General features: G+C 38.2%; 1 protein-coding gene across 3 annotated transcripts in view; it reads left to right on the top strand.

Moving 5' to 3' along the window:
- The first annotated feature begins 1,029 nt into the window (after nt 1-1,029).
- The window catches only part of LOC109855037, an 86,432-nt gene continuing 68,581 nt past the window's right edge, over nt 1,030-18,880 (top strand). For 2 of the 3 annotated variants that reach the window (XM_020428820.1, XM_020428819.1), the window contains exon 1: nt 1,030-2,234. In XM_020428820.1, coding sequence (XP_020284409.1) covers nt 2,200-2,234 — 35 coding nt within the window. In that variant the 5' untranslated portion in view covers nt 1,030-2,199. The remainder of the gene's footprint in view (nt 2,235-18,880) is intronic. The other variant, XM_020428817.1, reaches the window with a different exon arrangement.

Raw genomic sequence — 18,880 nt, 5'->3', positions numbered from 1 at the left:
ATAGGCGTGCACGATTATCAGCTGTAAAGAAAAATGGCTTCTTTCATGCAATGTCATAGCAATGAGAGGCGGAGAAACAAACAAGCGCGGCGCGACTCAGCTTCTTGCGATCGGGCGATATTAGGCGGTACGCCGCGAACAGCGGCAAGCGAGGGGTACCCCTAGAGTCCGATCATTGCCCCCCGCGCGCTCATTGGCTCACATTTATTAATTCATATCTTAATAACTATTGCACATTTTGCAAAATGGTAAATAACTTTTCTGTTCGGATTGACCCGATCTACCTACACACTTCGGCTGATTCGTTCGTTATGAGACACCCTGTATATATTTAATTATATCTAATAATAATTATATTTTTTCATTCACTTTGTGACTTGCATTACTTAATATTTATTTTCATTTACGTTTTAGGTACGAAAGAACGTAACGCAATGCGACTTTTCTTTTAAATATTTCGGTATTTTCTACTAAATAAGATGTTTAAAATAATTTCTTTTTTGTCTTTATTTAATTTAAAAAGAAAACGAATAATTGATTATTTTCCGATTATTTTCCAAATAATCGATCTAACACAATCGATTATTTGAAAAATCGAATTGTTTTGAAATCAATTATTTTTTCACAATCGACCATCTCTAGCCACGCGGTCTTTCAACACAGCGCCAGTCGACGAGACGACCGAACGGAATGAGAGGAACGGCAGAACGGACCGTCAACGGATCGCTCTCCGCCGACAACTTCAACGCTAATACGATCCTGCGACTGCATCGCTTTGTCTTTTGAGCTGCTTGTTTCGCTGCCATGAGATGCTATTCCGCTGCATGTTAACGCACAAGATCCTGCGAGCGTTCGAATTTCGCGGCCCGTTGATCCTGCCGCCTAGAGCGAGCTGGCGAGTCGCGCGGCGTAATCCTGTGACCCGATTGGTCGACGCGACCTATCCCATGCGATCTCAGCGCTATCTTGCGTATCGACCGCTTATCGAGCGAAATCCTCGCTCTCTTGGTCGCGATCAGCTGTGCCGAACGTACACGCGTTTGCGGGCTCCCGTGCGTTTTGATTAATTGTCGTGCCGCGGTTCTCGTACTCCGGTGGTGTGTTTTAGCCGAGACGGTGACAAAGTCCGAACTGTCGAGCCCCTGGGATGCAGCCAAGGACGATAGAGACGAGCGGATGGCGGAGGAGAACGAACAATGGTGAAGTGTCCGTTTCCACTTTGTTAGCCGCGAATCCGCATTGCTCCAGTCTCGTGTCGAGGCTAGCCGCTGTGTCTCTCGTTGTATTTACGACGGCAAGGACGTGTTCTTGGCCCGTGTTTAGAATTTTCGAAAGCGGCTAGAATCGGGCCTCATGGAGCTTCGTGACACGGTATCGTAGGTAGGGTTAGATTAGGTTAGGGTTAGGTTAGGTTAAGTGCATATAAAAAATCGTCTTTTATTAAATATATTCAAGCCCTGGAGCAGCAGGCTCGCGCCAAGTAGCGTTTCCGTTGTTATTTCTGTATGTTAATCGGTCGTGAGTATTTTTGTGTGTCTCGTGATAGTCCTATCGTGCCGTTCACGTGCCGCGCGCAGCTAGCGTCTCGTTCCGGCGATCAGCTGACGCGGTGAAAAGTGTTATAACGAGTCTTGCGCATTACTTGAGTAATTAACGCATCTCATATCGCGCTATTTTTCACCTCGCCGTGATTGTTTAATTGATCATACCGAACTCCTTGCCGTCGAGGCCGTCGAGTCATGGCGTGATCGAATATCGAACCGAAACCGTGCGTGGATTTTCTCGCGCGATCGGCCAGAGAAAAGTGCGCGCGAGTCGGAAGTATCGCAAATCGGAAGGAGAAATTAGAACGGACTAGAGTGCGGGTGAATTGCAATTTTGTGTGTGGTGAATTGTCGGGGCAAATATCGCCGACGAATCGCGAACGTACTGTGAATACGGGTCGCGTGTCGGCGTATATCCGGTCCGTGGAATTCGCGTTCGAGCTGACCTATCGTACCGTCTTATCTTTCAACGCGCCTAAACGACCCTTGTCGCGCTTTTTCTCGTGATCGTTGCAATAAGAAGACCTTCCGACGTCGCGTTCGCAGTTAGTGAGCAAGTAGTTAATGAGTGCGGGTAAAAGAACTGACCGCTCTCAACTCCGGGTCGTCTGCAAACCGGAAGCACCCAAACCGGCGAAAGCTTCGTTGCGAGTTGATGAGTTTGACCAAATTGCGAACATCTGTTCACAAGTAAGTCCGCGCTGATTTGTTGATTGTAAAGAACCTGCTGCAAGCTAATTTATTTCCGCGTATTGCTTGTACCATGTGACTGCTTGCACCCTCTCCTGCTTAGGCCTGTTCTACAATACTGTCGTAAGCTGTAAGTCGTAAAAAATTGACCAATCACAATCGATTATTCTTCTGTGATTTGTCTGTGATTGGTCAATTTCTTACGACTTACAGCTTACGACTGTATTGTAGAACAGGCCTTAAGGGTCGTCTACAATGGAGAGTTTTAGACTGTAACAGTAAGAAACTGACAAATCACAATCGATTATTCTTCTGTACTTTGCCTGTGATTGGTCAATTTCTTACTGTTACGGCCTACAACTCTCCATTGTAGACGGCTCTTTAGCCTGCGCCTCGCTTTACGCCTTGCTACCGTCGCATTCACGTTTCGGTAACGGCAATCTATCAGCCGGATCACATTGTTAATATCTCTCGATCGGCGTATTCGCGATCAACCCTGGCTAGTACGGTGCCGACCTGAAGCTCAATGTTACGGTGCAGACAATATAGTAGCCTCTTTCTCCAGCTGCTTTGTGCGCATGCGGTGAACATTCAAGCACGCTTGCGCATTTCTCTTTCTCGCGTTCTTTCTCTCACTTTCCAATGCTTTGTCTCGCTCGCACTCACTTGGTAGATGCGCCTGCGCATAATGACGCTCGACCATCTATGCCCATATTTGGACTTCGTGCGTCTCCCTTTCTCGGGCCTCGTGCCTCTCATTGCGAAGATACGCGACTAGCCAGGGTTGTTCGCGATGTCGTTTTGTTTCCAATCGTTTATCTCGTTGATTAACGTTACTCACCTCATTCTGTTACTTATTGTATAAAACGTAGCCTGATTTTTATATTTTATTTTAGTTTCTTTTATTTCTGTGTTAGTTTCTCACTTCTGCCTATAGAATAAACTGTTAACTAGTCTTTGCTTAGCTTTGGTTTTATTTATTGCGTGAGCCTTGTTATCGTGCGTGTAAGAGACAGCCTGAATTAAAAATATTTCTTAAACCCAGCCCCTCTCCGTCCTAAAGACGAGCTGGCCGGCCCGTTGTGTTGAGCGACGCCGAATTTGACGCGGGAACGCGTCTGGCGCCCACCTTTTAATTCAGGAACCGTCAAATCAACGCAGCGGTTTGCTCTGATAAAATCTTTTTCTATCCTGCCATTAATCCGACGTTGTATTCTCGCGGACGTCCGCCTGAGTCCCGTAATAGACTATCCGTTTGCGGTGGAGCGACGCGAGAATTGGATACCAGCCACAAAAAACGTCACAATATATATATATATATATATATATATATATATATAAATCAAATTTTCTCTGTAAAATAATTATTTTACAAATAAAAGTAAGAGTGAAACAATAGGTCAAATAGCGAGCAACAATTATGATGTAATATAATTAAAGTATTTTTACAAAATATTATTTTACATTAAGCGAAATATTGACCTATTGTTTCACTCTTACTTTTATTTTTATATTACGAGCGATTTTTGTTTTTTGTTTTAATTATTTTACAACAATAAAAAATGAATAATTACATTACACTTAAAAACAAATGATTTTTCGCCGACTTTACATTGCATGTCGTATTTTTATTGTTCATTCGGTAATTGAAAAAAAAAAAAGAATATACTATCTTCATTATTCCGATGAACGATCTACTTCGAAACAAAATCTGGTTGTGCGTTAATTTTACTTCGCAATAATTAATCGAAAGCATTCGAGCGTTTTATCTCGTTAAACGAGAAAAACATCAGCCGAACCTGTTGCGCGTACGTAATATATAAAGCATCAGCGGATAGTTTATTGCGTGGATGGCAAATTAAGAAGCACATTGCAGGTTAATTAGTCAAGATCACTTAACTGTAAGAAGAAGAATTTCCGTTGGATTGATTTTCCTATATTTCTGACAAAACGCGCATACAAGGAGAGACATTGACTAACGACCGAACTTGGAAAACATACGCGACGCGATCATGATACTTTCGTGCAATAAATTACATCTCATTTCGTGACAAATTGCTTTCTATAAATTCACTAGCCTAGAACACTCTTTTTCTTTTTCGGTCTCTCTCTCTCTCTCTCTCTCTCTCTCTCTCTCTCTCGCTCTCGCTCTCGCTCTCGCTCTCGCTCTCTTGTTTTTATAAGTAAAAACTTTTATACGCGTATATTATTGTTGTAAAATTAAAGTAAAACATTAGATTAAAGACTAATTGTGTTATAAAAAATATAAGAATACAATCACAAACGTTAAATGTTAAAATATGATTATTGGAAAACTATTGCGATTGTATTTTTACAATCGTGCTATAAAAAATACACAGTTTTGTAATAAAATTTCAGATAGCATTTTTAATTGAATAAGCCGATACACCATATATCTGTTCTCGCGCGAAATGTTCTCGCCGTGTAATGAGCCGACGGAAATATTATTAACGAAGTTACGACGACCTTTAACCTCCAAAACCACAGTTCGTAAACCCCCTTCGGCGTCACATATTACGAGATTAATTTTACGCCACCTGGGCTCGCGTTTCGACTTACGCGGAGATAGCATCATCGCGCGAAAAGTGCCTGAAGCCGCTTTACTCTCTCGATTCGGAGTAGTTCGTTATATATAGCCCATCAACTTGGATAACAATACCCACTACCGAGAGACATATTTTCCGACTTACGTTGTAACACATTGATTTGCAACAAGAACGAGGTATGTTAAAAATATTGCACACGAGCGCGGTTATTTTTCAAGAGAGTTTTTTCTGTTATTTAGAGCGTAATTACAAATGCTAGATAATGTATGCGCATGTTGCTTATAAAAACGCATTTTATTTACAAGTGCTTTCATAAAAATATTTTATAAAAATATTTTTAAGCGAGAAGAAAAAAAATTTTGATAAACATATAAAAAATATTATACAAAATCGCACGTATATTTTTAATAATCTATAACATTACTCTCTTTTAAATAAATTGTAAGATTACTCTCTTTGAAAAAAAAAAAATAGTAAGAGATGTACGCATCAAGAAATTTTGAAATTTCATTTCAAACCGAAAACTGAAATAGCTAGAGCGTTAGTAACGTTATTTACAAAATGCCATTATGCCCAGATGGCACAGAGAGATCTGAATCTGCATGCTTTACAAGCTTAAGATAACTTCAATCCAATATCCTATAAAATTGCGCGGCGTGACATACGTGTGCGCAACAAAACCAATGCAAAAAATAAACCAGTGTTGCATTATTTATAAATACTGTATGCATTTTTGTCATGTAAAAGAATTATTTTCGAGAGCACGGAATCGAACGCGCGCGTTCTTCGCGCGGCTGACCATACGCGAGACTTTACTACTCGAGCGACCTGTTTAACGCGCGTTCGTGTTCTTAATTCTCATTTATTTCTTAACTTCAGAAAATTTAACAGAGCGAAACGTCATCATATTTAAATACGTATGTTTCAAACATATTTTTATAAAGCAACATTTTTATACAATAATTAATATTTTTAGAATTAAAAAATAAGTAATTTAACACTTAAAAAAAATATATATACAACTACTTAAAAAAATATATATATATATATATATATATATATAGCTACTTTTTTAAGTGTAAAGTTTTGTATTGACTTAAAGGCGACTCATTAGTGGAAATCTTTTTCATCTCTGGCAAAGCGCCGTTAAAATATAAATGTCAAAGAAATATAGCAACGACGCGGAAAACTTTTCCACAAGGAGATTTTCCAAACGTGAGTCGCGGAATAAAGATGTTTTATCCTTGTAACGGATACCGCATTTGTAATGCTGAAAGGAAAAGGGAACTCGCAAATATCCCGTCGAGTGAAGATCGCGTTACACGGTCCATCGCCCATCTGCGCGGAATATTTGATTACACTTCGTGAGAGTCGTCTTTGAATAAAGTGCATGCAGAGAGAGAGAGAGAGAGAGAGAGAGAGAGAGAGAGAGAGAGAGAGCGCACACAAGAATATCCGATTCTTACAAGAGGACTCGCCGATGTTCTTGCCCCGAGTTTTGCAGTTTACAAACAAACACGCTTTATACTTTCAAGGAAAACCACAGCAGACGGTAACAAGAAAAAAAAGCACGTTAGTCGCTCTTTCTTGTGAAAAACTTTTGAAAAGCCGCGAGGCAAATGTGGCACACGCTGAGGTTTGTAGTGACTGAATGTAAAAGCCAGAGGAAAATTTCATCATCTCGAAGGGACATCTGATGACACATGCTCGGAGAAACTCGCTTCCTGTTCTCATCTTTGCAAGTGCCCTTCGATTGCTCTAGCCAGAAAATGACACTTTCCAGCCGAAGTTAAAGACGAGGGTTGGACAAAGTTAATTTCACGAACGCGACGATGATGGATTCGTCATCAAAATCGAAAATTCATTTCGGTCCATCTAATTTAACGAGACACAGAAGTTTGCGCAAATATTCCGACAATTCCTGAATTGCTGTTCTTATAACAACGTATAACATATAGAAATTTAATATATCAATATTCGACAAAATCTATCACTTTCTATCGTTAAAACGATAATTCGAATGACGTGCTTACAAGAAGAAAACCTAGCTGCGTTGAACGCGAAATTGTCTGAGGTATATCATGCAAAATTATAAAACAAACCGTTAAATAAATACAATCGGATTATCTTGTCGAAATAAGATAAATACTTTCGAAGTGACTTTGCAAAATTGTTCGAGAAATCGCCGAGTCGTTCAAGAGACTGCTTCTGAAGAAGAAATAGAGATTGATGAGGATTATCCGACGTGAATAATGGCGACGCCACGCGACAGGTTGGAAATTCGCAAAATTCCACGAAACGGCGAGCCTCGACGCGACAGGATAATGAAATGATCGCGTCATTTCCCATGTTCCGCTTTTGTCGTTGAGCGAAAAGCCGCCGCCGCCGCCGTTGCCGCCGCCGCGTCCTCTTCGGCCGAATCTCCGAATTGTTGACGCAAGATTAATAGATTGCCAGTCGTCGACCAGCATCCGTTCGCATTGTTCGCCATTGTTGCCGATCCGACAACATCATTCGATGTCGAACAGCAGAATCATCTCGCTCGAGATCATAAGAGAGAGAGAGAGAGAGAGAAAATGCTTTTCCGCCGAAAATAACATTCGCTCATAAAAATGTCTAATCTATCTCTCAGAAGAATTTCTATCTCAAAAATCATCAGTAATTTTTCTCGTACGTACGTTCTACACATGTACATACACGTGTGTATTTTACATCCGCGCTTTCGCAAATAATTGAAGCGGAATAACGAATCGCGAATATAACAGAGAGTTTGCATGTGAGAATATCGGTTTGCGGATATTATCGACAAACTATCGTCGCACAAACAGAGAGAGAGAGAGAGAGAGAGAGAAATCGTGTTTGCTCTGTGTATTAGAGAGCTAATAATACCGAATAGTGACATCGAGTTACTAAATTATCCAACGCGGTGCTCACGAACTCGATGCGAATAATGAATTCTAATTACGAGTCAAAAATGTTTGATTTTTCGATACAGAGAGAGAGAGAGAGAGAGAGAGCGTTCGCTCTTCATGATTTTTCGACGCGCTTCTTAAATTTCTTCATTTTTCTTGCGATAACCAGTACAATTGATTGCGAGAAAAGGTTCATTACGTATTGTCCATTTTCGCTGTAACACAGTTAAATCAAATATCGGCGATGCGGTGTAACGCGACTCGTAAATTGGCTCAATTTTTGCGCCGGCGGCACATGAAATCCGAAAGTTTCTCGGCAATTTAATTACGGTCGCGAAATGAATGATCTCATATATCACTCGCTAAAAATACTACCCGACCGTGCAGCAGTCCGCAGATGTGTTCAGAAAGGACTCGGCTCGTGATTCACTCGGTCTAAAGAGAGAGCTTCTATTTTAGAAGTGAGATCGATAAAACGTCGCACTTTTCTTTCTCTCTTTCTCTCTGTCTCTTTCTCTGTCTCTCTCTCTCTCTCTCTCTCCCTCTTTCTTTCTCTCTCTCCAAGACACAGCGCGCGCGGTTTTAATTCCAATCCGGTAAGAGAGTCAACGCGTTTTTTTTTTTTTTCACATAATATAACGGGGGGTAATCCCGAACACACACGCTCAGGGCTGTGTTACTTCTTTTTATAATGGCGGTTTTTTTTTTTTTTCTAGCACAACGGTTATATTAAACGCAAGCCAGCGTGAATTGAGACTTCAAAGTTGTGTGTCCCGATCTTTTACCTTGACAATACGTCAATAAACGCGCCGTGCTGAACGTAGGCTCGAAAAAGCTGCATCGTGTTTCTCCGTTTAATGCACCTGCGACCTTAATTACCCTGTTACACGGTACTCATCGTTCGAGAAACATGCTTTGTCACCCGTTTACCTCGTATAAAGCTAAGCCCTACTATATCCGTCGTGTCGATGAAACTATTGGCCCACGTGATACCGCCTTGTAATCTGCCGTGGGCTTTCTAATCGATATGAAATTAAAACGTCGTTTGTGTCGCTACGGTTCGCTTCGTCCGATATTCACTTTGTATAGATATATTAACCGACCGGTGACCAAAACAGCGAAACGAAAAGCTTTAAGAAAAATAACCGCGCTAGAGTCCCCATCATTGTCGTGCAATTGAGAGACAAAATATTTTCCCATATTCCGATTGCTGTTCACGCGAGCGTAAAACATTTTCTTACACGTGCAACAATTCGCTAGATAATATATAGACAGCGCACATCGTTTCTGTTATTTTCATTCTGTTATTTTCTGATCGCAACACACACATACACACGATAAAAAGATAAGAATATCAAGTTTTGTCAATTCGCTCGACATCAGACGTTGTGTTACTATCTTACACACTTTTTGTTCTTGTAAGTTTATTTTTTAATTCCGTGCAGGAATTTGCTTGAACCGAGAATTGTTTGCATCAATAACTGCGCGCGAGGTTCTACTGCCACTTAATTAATTTCATTTGATTTTATATTTTACGCACGAGAATACATTTATAACTTTGTCTTTCTATCTCTTTCTTGCAAATGTAATTGATCGATATTTTTCGAAGATTTTCAAGAAGTGTCTCAAAGTGATCGGATTTAGTCGAGGGAAAGTGTGCCAACGTGACTGATAATAACCTCGTTGCCGAGGGCATCAGAGTTGTGCGCGGCGAAGTCGAGTGCAATTTAGCGGCGCAGTTGCCCAAAGCAAGTGTGCCGGGATTGTGCAACGCGCGCGCAAGTCAAGCGGTTGTTGTTGCGCGATATGCGGAATTGTTGGCGGTTCGCTCCGCGCCCCGATCTCATAGTTCGTGGCCGTTGCCAATAAACAGCAAATTAAAACGCCCGCTTGTCGAGAATGCTATCCAGTACGTATTACACGGGTTCGTCCTCGCTTCGCTGCGCCGTATTATGCGCTGAGCGGTTAACGAGAGCCCTCATTTTCGGCTGCATTAATCAGCTTGTGTGTGTGTGTGCGATGCAACTTGCGGGATCTCGTGCGCTCGACCTCGTTTGTCATTCGCGATTCTCCTTTAATTGTCACATTCTCCCGTAATTGTCTCAAAACGTATCGAGATAAAACATATCGACGCAACGGTTTTTTTTGACATTGGCGAGATAAAGCAAAAAAGCGCAAGAAAGTGTAATATTGAAAATTAGTTACGTAGTAAATTAATTTTTCGTGCGGTTTAAAAATTAATATACATTAATTCAATTTATTTGTTAATATTTAAAAAAATTAATACTATTAATAGTATTAATTGTTCGCAATATTAACAAGTATAATGTAATATATATTAATATTATTACACACACACACACACATAACACACACACACAACACACACACACACAGATAATTTAATATAAACTTTAAAATTAATATTGTTTTTTACTTTGAGCAAAAAAAGATAAAGTGAATCACTAGTTTTTGCCGATTAAGTTGCAAATATATATATATATATATGTAAATTAAAATTATCGGTAGGTTATATTGTTATTACATTACATATCACACACATATTACTTTTACGCGTTGTACAATTTGAATGAGATAGACGAGCGCCCAAAGCATGTTCATTAAATTCAAGAAATAATTATCGTTATAATTAACATCATGCACGGTAATAATTAACGTACTATATTACCAGAAATACACAATTTATCAAAAACAAAAAAGTTTCTTCGTAATTTTGCACAAATTTCCGTTCTCGAAATTTTCAAATGTTTTAAATACAATTATAGTCGAGATTTGTTTAAGTATTTACTTTCGTCTGAAACAAATCAAGGCGTTTATCAGAAAAAAATCTCGGTGATAGACATTTTCGCCGCGAAGAGAAACCACGTAACGGGGCAAGCTACGAGCGTTACGATCGACTTGACAGGATAATTACGGGACGATAAGTGGGCATGATGGATGAACTGAGAAAAAAAAAAGATTCAAACTGAGACGCGAACCCGGTATTCGCATTTTCGTATCTTTGCGCGAAATTATCTCTCTGCCCGCATTATTAGAGAGCGAACTGCATTAATTACGCGAGAGATAACATGCAATTTCATCAAACTCGAACACGTGACAATGTTCGGGTCTATCGAGTGGTAGTGGACGGATATATATATTAACTCGAGCAAATTAAGTTGTCGTGCGTATTTCCACGATGCACTTACAAGGGACCTAAGAGTGTGGTAAGCCAACGTCGCCGATGTATACCGTCGACGATGTTGGATGAAGTCTCCGAGCAATTACGAAATGTGTCAGGGGACACGCTGCGCGAGTTTCAACCTAGAATCGACTTGTAATCGTATTTTCGAAAGTACATAATTAAAAATTATCTCAAAATTGTGTTAATAAAAATATGTAAAAATATCCAAACACCGCGCAGAATATATACGCGCGAATAAAGAATACGAGATAAATATCTTGACACACTATGCGGAATATAAAAGTGAAATACAAATGTAAAGCGCAAAAAATTAAATTAATAAACTGCAAGGTAAATTACACAGAGCGTCAAAACTGTGCGAAAGACACAGATCGCAATTAGAATTCCATTCAAGTTTCCAATTATTCAGGCCGGACACGCGCGTGTCGAATTTCCCGCTTGTCAGAGAGGCTTCGCATTTCGCAACGCGCGCACTTCTTCGATACTACGTCGATCATCAAACACCGGATCACGCTGGTGGAATTTACACCGACAAATTAACTCGATGTATAATAGCGAACAACGATCGGACGGGGTTGCGGCGTAAGCAAATTTGCCTTTTCGCGAGATAATTGACGATCGTGCAAACCAGATTTCAAGCGGGAGGAGGGAGAATATTAATCGAGACTGCGCGTTGTCCGAGTACTCGAGGGATCGCCGAGGGGACTTGGAAAGGTTCGATGCGGAAGGGCTGTGATGACAAGGGAGAGCTCGAAGGAGAGAGATAAGGCCCAGCAGCGTAAAAGAGAAACAGAGACGGGATGAGAGAAAGAAAGAGAGAGAGAGAGAGAGAGAGAGAGAGAGAGAGAGAGATATGAGAAGAGACGAAGCTAAGGGGCTTGAGCTCCAATATCTGGGGCAAGTTTGTGTATCCACAAGCACTACTTGCTTCAACCCGACTGGGCGGTAATCGTATTTGTCGAGTCGCGAATACTGTATCTGGGGGGCTGACAGGGGTTAGCTCGACGATGGCGCCGACAGCAGCGACATCAACGTTATCCCCCCGTCGCTGCCGACGACGTTAACGAGCGAGCACACAAGGATGTCTTGCGGGACGGTTTCATCGATGCGCTTTATCAGCGTTTGTCCATAATCATAAAACAGAAGATCAACTGACAAGAGCTACCGTTGCTCCGTTCAAAGGTGATGATCCGGACAGCATCTTAGGTCGTCCTGATCCTTGCAATTTTACCCGCGCGGTTTACGCTCATCCCAAACTTTTCCCGAGGCGTTCTATCTTCGCTCTGGCGCTTTTTATGCGCAAAAAGTTTGAGAGAACCAAATAAAATCGTCGGAAGAAAACGGACGCGCGTCCGCTAACTCACGTTTTATGAGAACGAGAGTTTTATTTTTTTTTTCTTTTTTTTTTTTTTTACGAGATACACTTGAAAAATTAAGTTGCAACGTGGAATAAGTGAAAAATTAACTTTGACAAAGTCGGATGACGGCTCACGTAGATACACAGTTATAATCCTGAAATAATAATAATCTATTGTTATTATAATCGCGAGATGTATAATAAAATGACTTTGAGACTTTATTAGAAATTCGGTAGGTCTTCAGACCCAAATTATAGAAGTCTCTTGCGTGTGACACGCTACAAACGTAACACACGCGAAGCCTATGCGTCTTTCATTAAATTCGTTAAGCTCTCCTTTATTCTGGAGATTACTCGAAAATCCTCTTTACCGTTAGTAGCTGATAACTAATTTACAAGCTGAAAAGCTCGTTACGCTCTTTCAGTACTTCTCGTTGCGGCACAATTGCGGAAACGTAAATATATGAGTTACACGTAATCGCATTCGCAATTTTAATAAGACATTGCATTATTGCAGTTTCAACGAACGCTTGGAAACGTCGCTTCTCCGTGTGTTGCATTTAATAATGCGAAGAAAATTTTAAGCAATGTTTCTCTATTTTAACCGCAAATCAACTTGTTTATTATATTTTTCTCTGCGAGAAATTTCGAAGTTTCTCCATTCTTCGTTCTCATAATTCCTTCCGACAATGTGAGAAATCGCGATAATCGGATAAAAAAAAAAAAAAAAAAAAAAAACGCGAAACAGGAAGAAAAATGCGATTTGTGCTGGTTGTATCGTTACGACGACCTTCGAACTTGAGAAAGAACCGTGACGTTAGCTTTAGCTCGTAAACGTTGTCTCGCCAGTTACCGGGAAAACTTTTACATTGCCAGGAAATTTCTTTCTTTTATTTAACTGGATATCTGATTCCGGTGAGCAGAAAAAAAAAACAGCAGGAAAGATTCTCCGTACAGCGAGAAACGGGGAAAGCGAGAAAAAACGAAATAACGCCGCTTATGGCTAACAGGCAAACGCGAAAGCACTCGTAGATACCGACGCAAAAAAAAAAAAAAAAAAGTAAAGACGTTAAAGACAGTCGGATACGGTGCGTACATATATATATATATATCTACTATGTGCATTTTGGCTCTTTTCAATCGCGATTTGTCGCATGACAGCGACGTCGACGAATGTATAATCAACGAATAATCGAATCACTAATCAGAAGCGCTAATCAGAAGGCGAATTTCACTATATTCGGCTGATGTGATTTCGCGCCGGACGTTCGAGGGATCAGGACGCGTATTCAGTCGTCGCGGGAGTAACTTTTTTAATAGCGTCCGCGTAAACTGCATTACGCGACGACGGAAGAAAAATTGATCCTGTTTTTCACAACGGATATGTGTGTGTGTGTGTGTGTGCGCGCGCACGCCAAGTTAATACACGATTTATAATTCTCAGTTTTCTGAACAATTCCCGGATCAAACTAAATTACACGATTCGTGCTTTAGCGAGCGTTAAATAAATAACTAAAATATTGTAAAACATTGAGTTGTAGTCATAAATAAAAAAGTTTAATCAATGTTAAGTGCATACTTCACATACGCGTGCGCGCGCGCACACGTGTGCAATCAAGATTTAGTATGATGTATTAAAATATTCTCTTTTTTTTTCTCTTTTTTTTTTGTGCATGACGTAGAAATCGCGGAAGCAAATATTTAGATAACTCTGAAGCAACATGCGTGTTATCATCTCTATTTGGCTAATTCTTCTTTGTACACATATTTTTCATATACTAGCGCAACACAAGCGCGCGCTACGCGCATGCTATTGTTATTTTTATTTTAACATGTTGTGTCAGTGAACACAATCTGTCATCGCAATGACAGCTAGTATATACATCTTTTACAAACCATATAATACATTTGAGAAATGTCAGGAATAACGAATGAAAATCAAACTCGAAAAATAGTGAGAAGAAGAAGTGGAAAAACAACACGTGACTGAACTCACGTGACTTTACTTTAGTCACGTGTCTTTAAAAACGTGACAAAAGTAAAATCACGTGACTTTAGTCATGCGTTGTTTTTCCACTTTTCCCTCTCTTTTTTTTGATTTTCGAGCGTTATTTCTGACATCTCTCATATGTGTAATACAGTGGGTCCAAAAAGTATTTGTACACCCACATTTAATAATAATGCACAATAGTTTGCGGTTGTAGGGAAAGACGGGGGGCGGGGCAAGACGAGATAGCCTCTGTATCACATAAATGTAACGCACCAATCACAATTGAGCATATACGTTATATGTGTCGCTACTGTCGCTAACAATGTTAAGCAAGTCAGCGCGATATGTGGCTGTGTGATAAAGCTACACGCAATTTGTCATTTTTGACGATTTTCTTATTATTTTCGAACATTCTTTCACCTGTGACATTTGTATAAAAATATTTAAGTTCTTCTGTCTATATGCGTGCTTTTAAAACAGAAGTTAGCAGGCTAATAGATAAGAATAATATTTTATATTTTTGTAAACAGTGTTTAAGAAATTTGTTGATATGATTTTAGCAAGACAAGAAGGGGCAAAATGAGATAATAAAAATGCGCGTTACTCCATCTTGCTCCAATAGACGTATAAATAAAAATCTAAGTTTACCATTGTTCCAGGATGGTAAGAACTACAAATGAAAGACGGACCGAAGAAATTGGTCCGAAGAAACAATGCAAAACGCGGTTATTGCTGTTTTAGAAAATAAGATGGGTTATTATCAATCATTGTTCGTGCGCAAATATAGAAGACGAAATATAGAACCCAGTAAATAATGGCTTTTATATTATTTGTTATAATAGGTACCTCATCTTGTCCACGGGGATGCCCCGTCTTACCTCACCGGTGGGGCAAGATGGGGAGAAAGAAACTTTTCTGAATTCTTAATTTTTTAGTATAAAAAACTATAGAGAAATGGTTCATTTATAGTTTAATCGAAAAACTGATTACCAAAGAATAATTAAGAAGTAGTTTCGTTGATTATGAAAATTTGTGTTTTATCCATCATTAAACCTTAACTATTCCGTTTTGCCCCACCTTTCCCTATGTCTTATAATGAAGTTGGAAATTTAGCATTTATCGAAGAAATTACGAATGCTCGAATGCATATATCGATGTGTCGCGAGATAATAATTATAATTAAATACAGAGTGCAAGATTAAAAACTTGTTTTGTATTAAAAACTTTAAGAAAATTGTGTATTTCCTATCTAAAACGCAAATGTACAAATACTTTTTTGCATTCAAATTTATATATTTTCTTTATTAATTTTTTGTAACGCATTATTAAAAAATGTTATTCAGCACATTATCTCAGCACATAATTGACTATTAATAAATACTGTTTTTGTTAATGTATTTTGTTTGTTTATATAAAGATATATAAAAACTAGGTGTACAAATACTTTTTGGATCCACTGTATATACATACAAGTAGATTTTACTTTTTCAAAAATTCACAAGAAAAACATGATGAGAAAAGATAACAACTCTTGCGCGGGATCACCATTGTAAATAACTGAAATCTAGCACAGAGATAAGGCGCTTTCAGCGTTATTAAAAGATCATTGCAGAATTAAAAAAAAATTTAAGTAGCGCGAATATATGAATGTAAACGACGGAAATGCGCATGTATGATTTCTCCAATTAAATCTCTAACCGTGTTGTCTTCAACAAGACCGTATTTTCTACCTCACGATCGCAATTATAAAAATATCGATGTCACATTCTGTATAATTTGCACATGCTACAAAATATCATGATATTTGAATCCCGTATAAAGTATCGGATGTCGTAAAATCGTCTCGTATAAAATGAAAGCTGCTATACGTAGCAGCGCCAGCACAGCAGTAGCTAAATATAAAAATATTACGACTACGGAAATATTTTTAAACGAGAGCAAGAATATAAAATATTTTATACATATATATATATATATATATACATATATACATGTATAGGGACATACATACAGATTTTCGTGATTTTAATTAAAAAAATGTAATCAATNTATATATATATATATATATATATATATATATATGTATACATGTATAAAATATGTAACTTTTTTCTAAAATCAAAAACTCGGTTTTTAAAAAGAGACACCAAATAAAACACTTTTCATTTAAAAAATAATTGTTTTTTTCTGTGTGTGTCAGTTTATTAAATCCCATAATATTCTCTCGCAAGATTTGTGCAAATTACACAGTCGTAACTTTTCTCATTGAAAAGAAAAAGTTGCTCGAGTTTGAATCGCAGGCGACGTTTTAAACTAACGTCCACGTTAGCCGTCCGAGTCCCTATTTGTGACAAGGAGTCGGCGACGATGGAGATGCCGAGCGGATCTCAGAAATTACGGAAGTTATGCCGCGAGCTTAAGTGGAAGTGGGAGAAAAAACACGAAAGACGCCAGATGCACTTGAGAACACGAGTTTGAACGACACGAGAACGGTCGATGAGAGAAAGAAGAACGCGGAAGCGCTCGACTGTTTGTTCGCAAACTTTGCTCTTCTCGGGACGCACAACACGCAAGTTTTCTTTCTCTTGCTGCTGCAAAATTCTCTCTCCGTAGGTGGCGCACTCTAATCTCACCCGATGGAAATTGCGAGAATCCCCGCTGCGACTTTTTAGTTTTTCGGCGGCACGAGAGACGCGATAATGCACCTGACAAAGTCGCGAGCTGACAGCCGGCTGATAACGACGCGGTATGAACAAGACGAATGAAGAGGGAAAATGCTAGATAGAGAGGAGATTATACCCGTTAAGTTTTTCCTTCAACGATTAAGGAACATAGTTGTTCGTTGTCGCGCGCGCGTATCTTGTCAATACACGCGATTGTTCCAAGTTGCAAAGCTGCAGAGCTTATAAAGCTTATAAAGAGGATAAAGAAAGCTTACACAGAGAGACATTGCGATATTTTTATAAGTGATATACATATAGAGAGAGAGAAAAAAAGAGAAAGAGAGAGACAGAAATAATTGCAAGATGGCAATAACGCATCGTTGAGATTGACAAAATGTAAAAAGAGTTTTTTTACTTCGAGTTTGTGAGAACTTCACGAGATGCCCTTTGAAATCAATGCAATTATTTTTTGTCTCGTTAAGAGTTAAAAGAAAAAAAATATTTCAAAAAACTTCGTATTTAATACTATTTATATTTCTATGCTGAATATAAAAAAATAAACTTTTCAGAAATTGTGTCAAAGAAGATTTGATAACATTTTACCACATGTGTAAAATGATTCTACAATAAATTTTATCATATGCAATATCTTTCTAACATTCTTGAATTCTTTTTTGTGAAATTACAGTAAGTACATATGTGTGTGTGTGTTACTTGTATATTTCATACATAGTTTATATATCTTAAAAATAAAAAAATATGGATATAACTACTAATTAATTATAACATTTCTTTGACAAGAGATATATTTCCGGAAAATACACAGTGATTTCCTATATAAATATACTACATTATTTCTTTCAAGAAAATGTTAAAAAATATTTAATTTCCAGCTTTATCTCAAACACTTAAAGCTGCTACAATATATCTTTCTTATCTGATCGTTATATTTCGTTGTGACAGATGTCGTAAAAAATGATAAACACACTCAATGTTTTTATTTTTTTAAAGTAATAAACACACTAAATGTTTTTATTTTTTTAAGTAATTTTCTAGAAAAATACGTAAAGTGTTTTTGTATTGTTAAGCGCAGAATAATCTTGAAAAAGGTAAACTGAAATGTTCGTAAATACGTATGACTACATATGGTTGTTGCAATATTATCCTCCTATGAATAATATTAGTAACGATAATTATCTTCCGAAAATCAAGAGAAATGTTGCTGTGATTTTATATCTTATCTTGTCTCCGCTATTTTAATTTTTCAGTGTTCTGAACACTAAAAATGTTAATAAATTAAAACAAGGAACTGCAGCAGAAGTAAGGCCGTTAATGTACTTTATCATGAATTCATAGCTTCTACCAACACATTTTGTTCATGCTTTCCTTGAAAGATGCAATCTGCGTGTGTCACTGAACTCCGACGCATTAAAAATGCACCGTACGCGCGCTGCAAGAATCTAAATAATTTTGATCTATCAAAGAAAATACAATTAGCGAAAACACGTTATATCAAACCTGTACGTACAATCAGTGTTGCGCTTAAATAATTTGAAATAATCTAGATACAGATTAGATAAAACATATACGTATGTATCTCAGATAAGATGAAGATAATCCGATTTGAATATATCTAGATAAAAGATGATTTAGTTGAGATTTTTATCTAGATAATTTTAAGATATTAAAGAAGTTAGGAAATTAAATAATACATCTGAAGAAAATCTATAGCAAATAAGCATATATTTTGATATACATTATACTTAATATAATATACATATGAGTATAATAAGCATATTATAAGTATGTAATAAGTAAATTACATTTATTCTATATATATAAGGTTAACCTTTTCGCTCCGGGGATTTTTCCTTTAAAATTGACCTCGCATTTTAGCTGAAAAAGTTAATAATAACCTGCTACCCCCCCTTCAAAGTTAATTTTGAAGGTCA

This window comes from Pseudomyrmex gracilis, unplaced genomic scaffold (assembly GCF_002006095.1).
Source record: "Pseudomyrmex gracilis isolate BER0280 unplaced genomic scaffold, ASM200609v1 scaffold_79, whole genome shotgun sequence".
Classification (NCBI taxonomy): domain Eukaryota; kingdom Metazoa; phylum Arthropoda; class Insecta; order Hymenoptera; family Formicidae; genus Pseudomyrmex; species Pseudomyrmex gracilis.
Note: the sequence above shows the minus strand (reverse complement) of the source record. Positions and strands in the feature narration are given on the sequence as shown.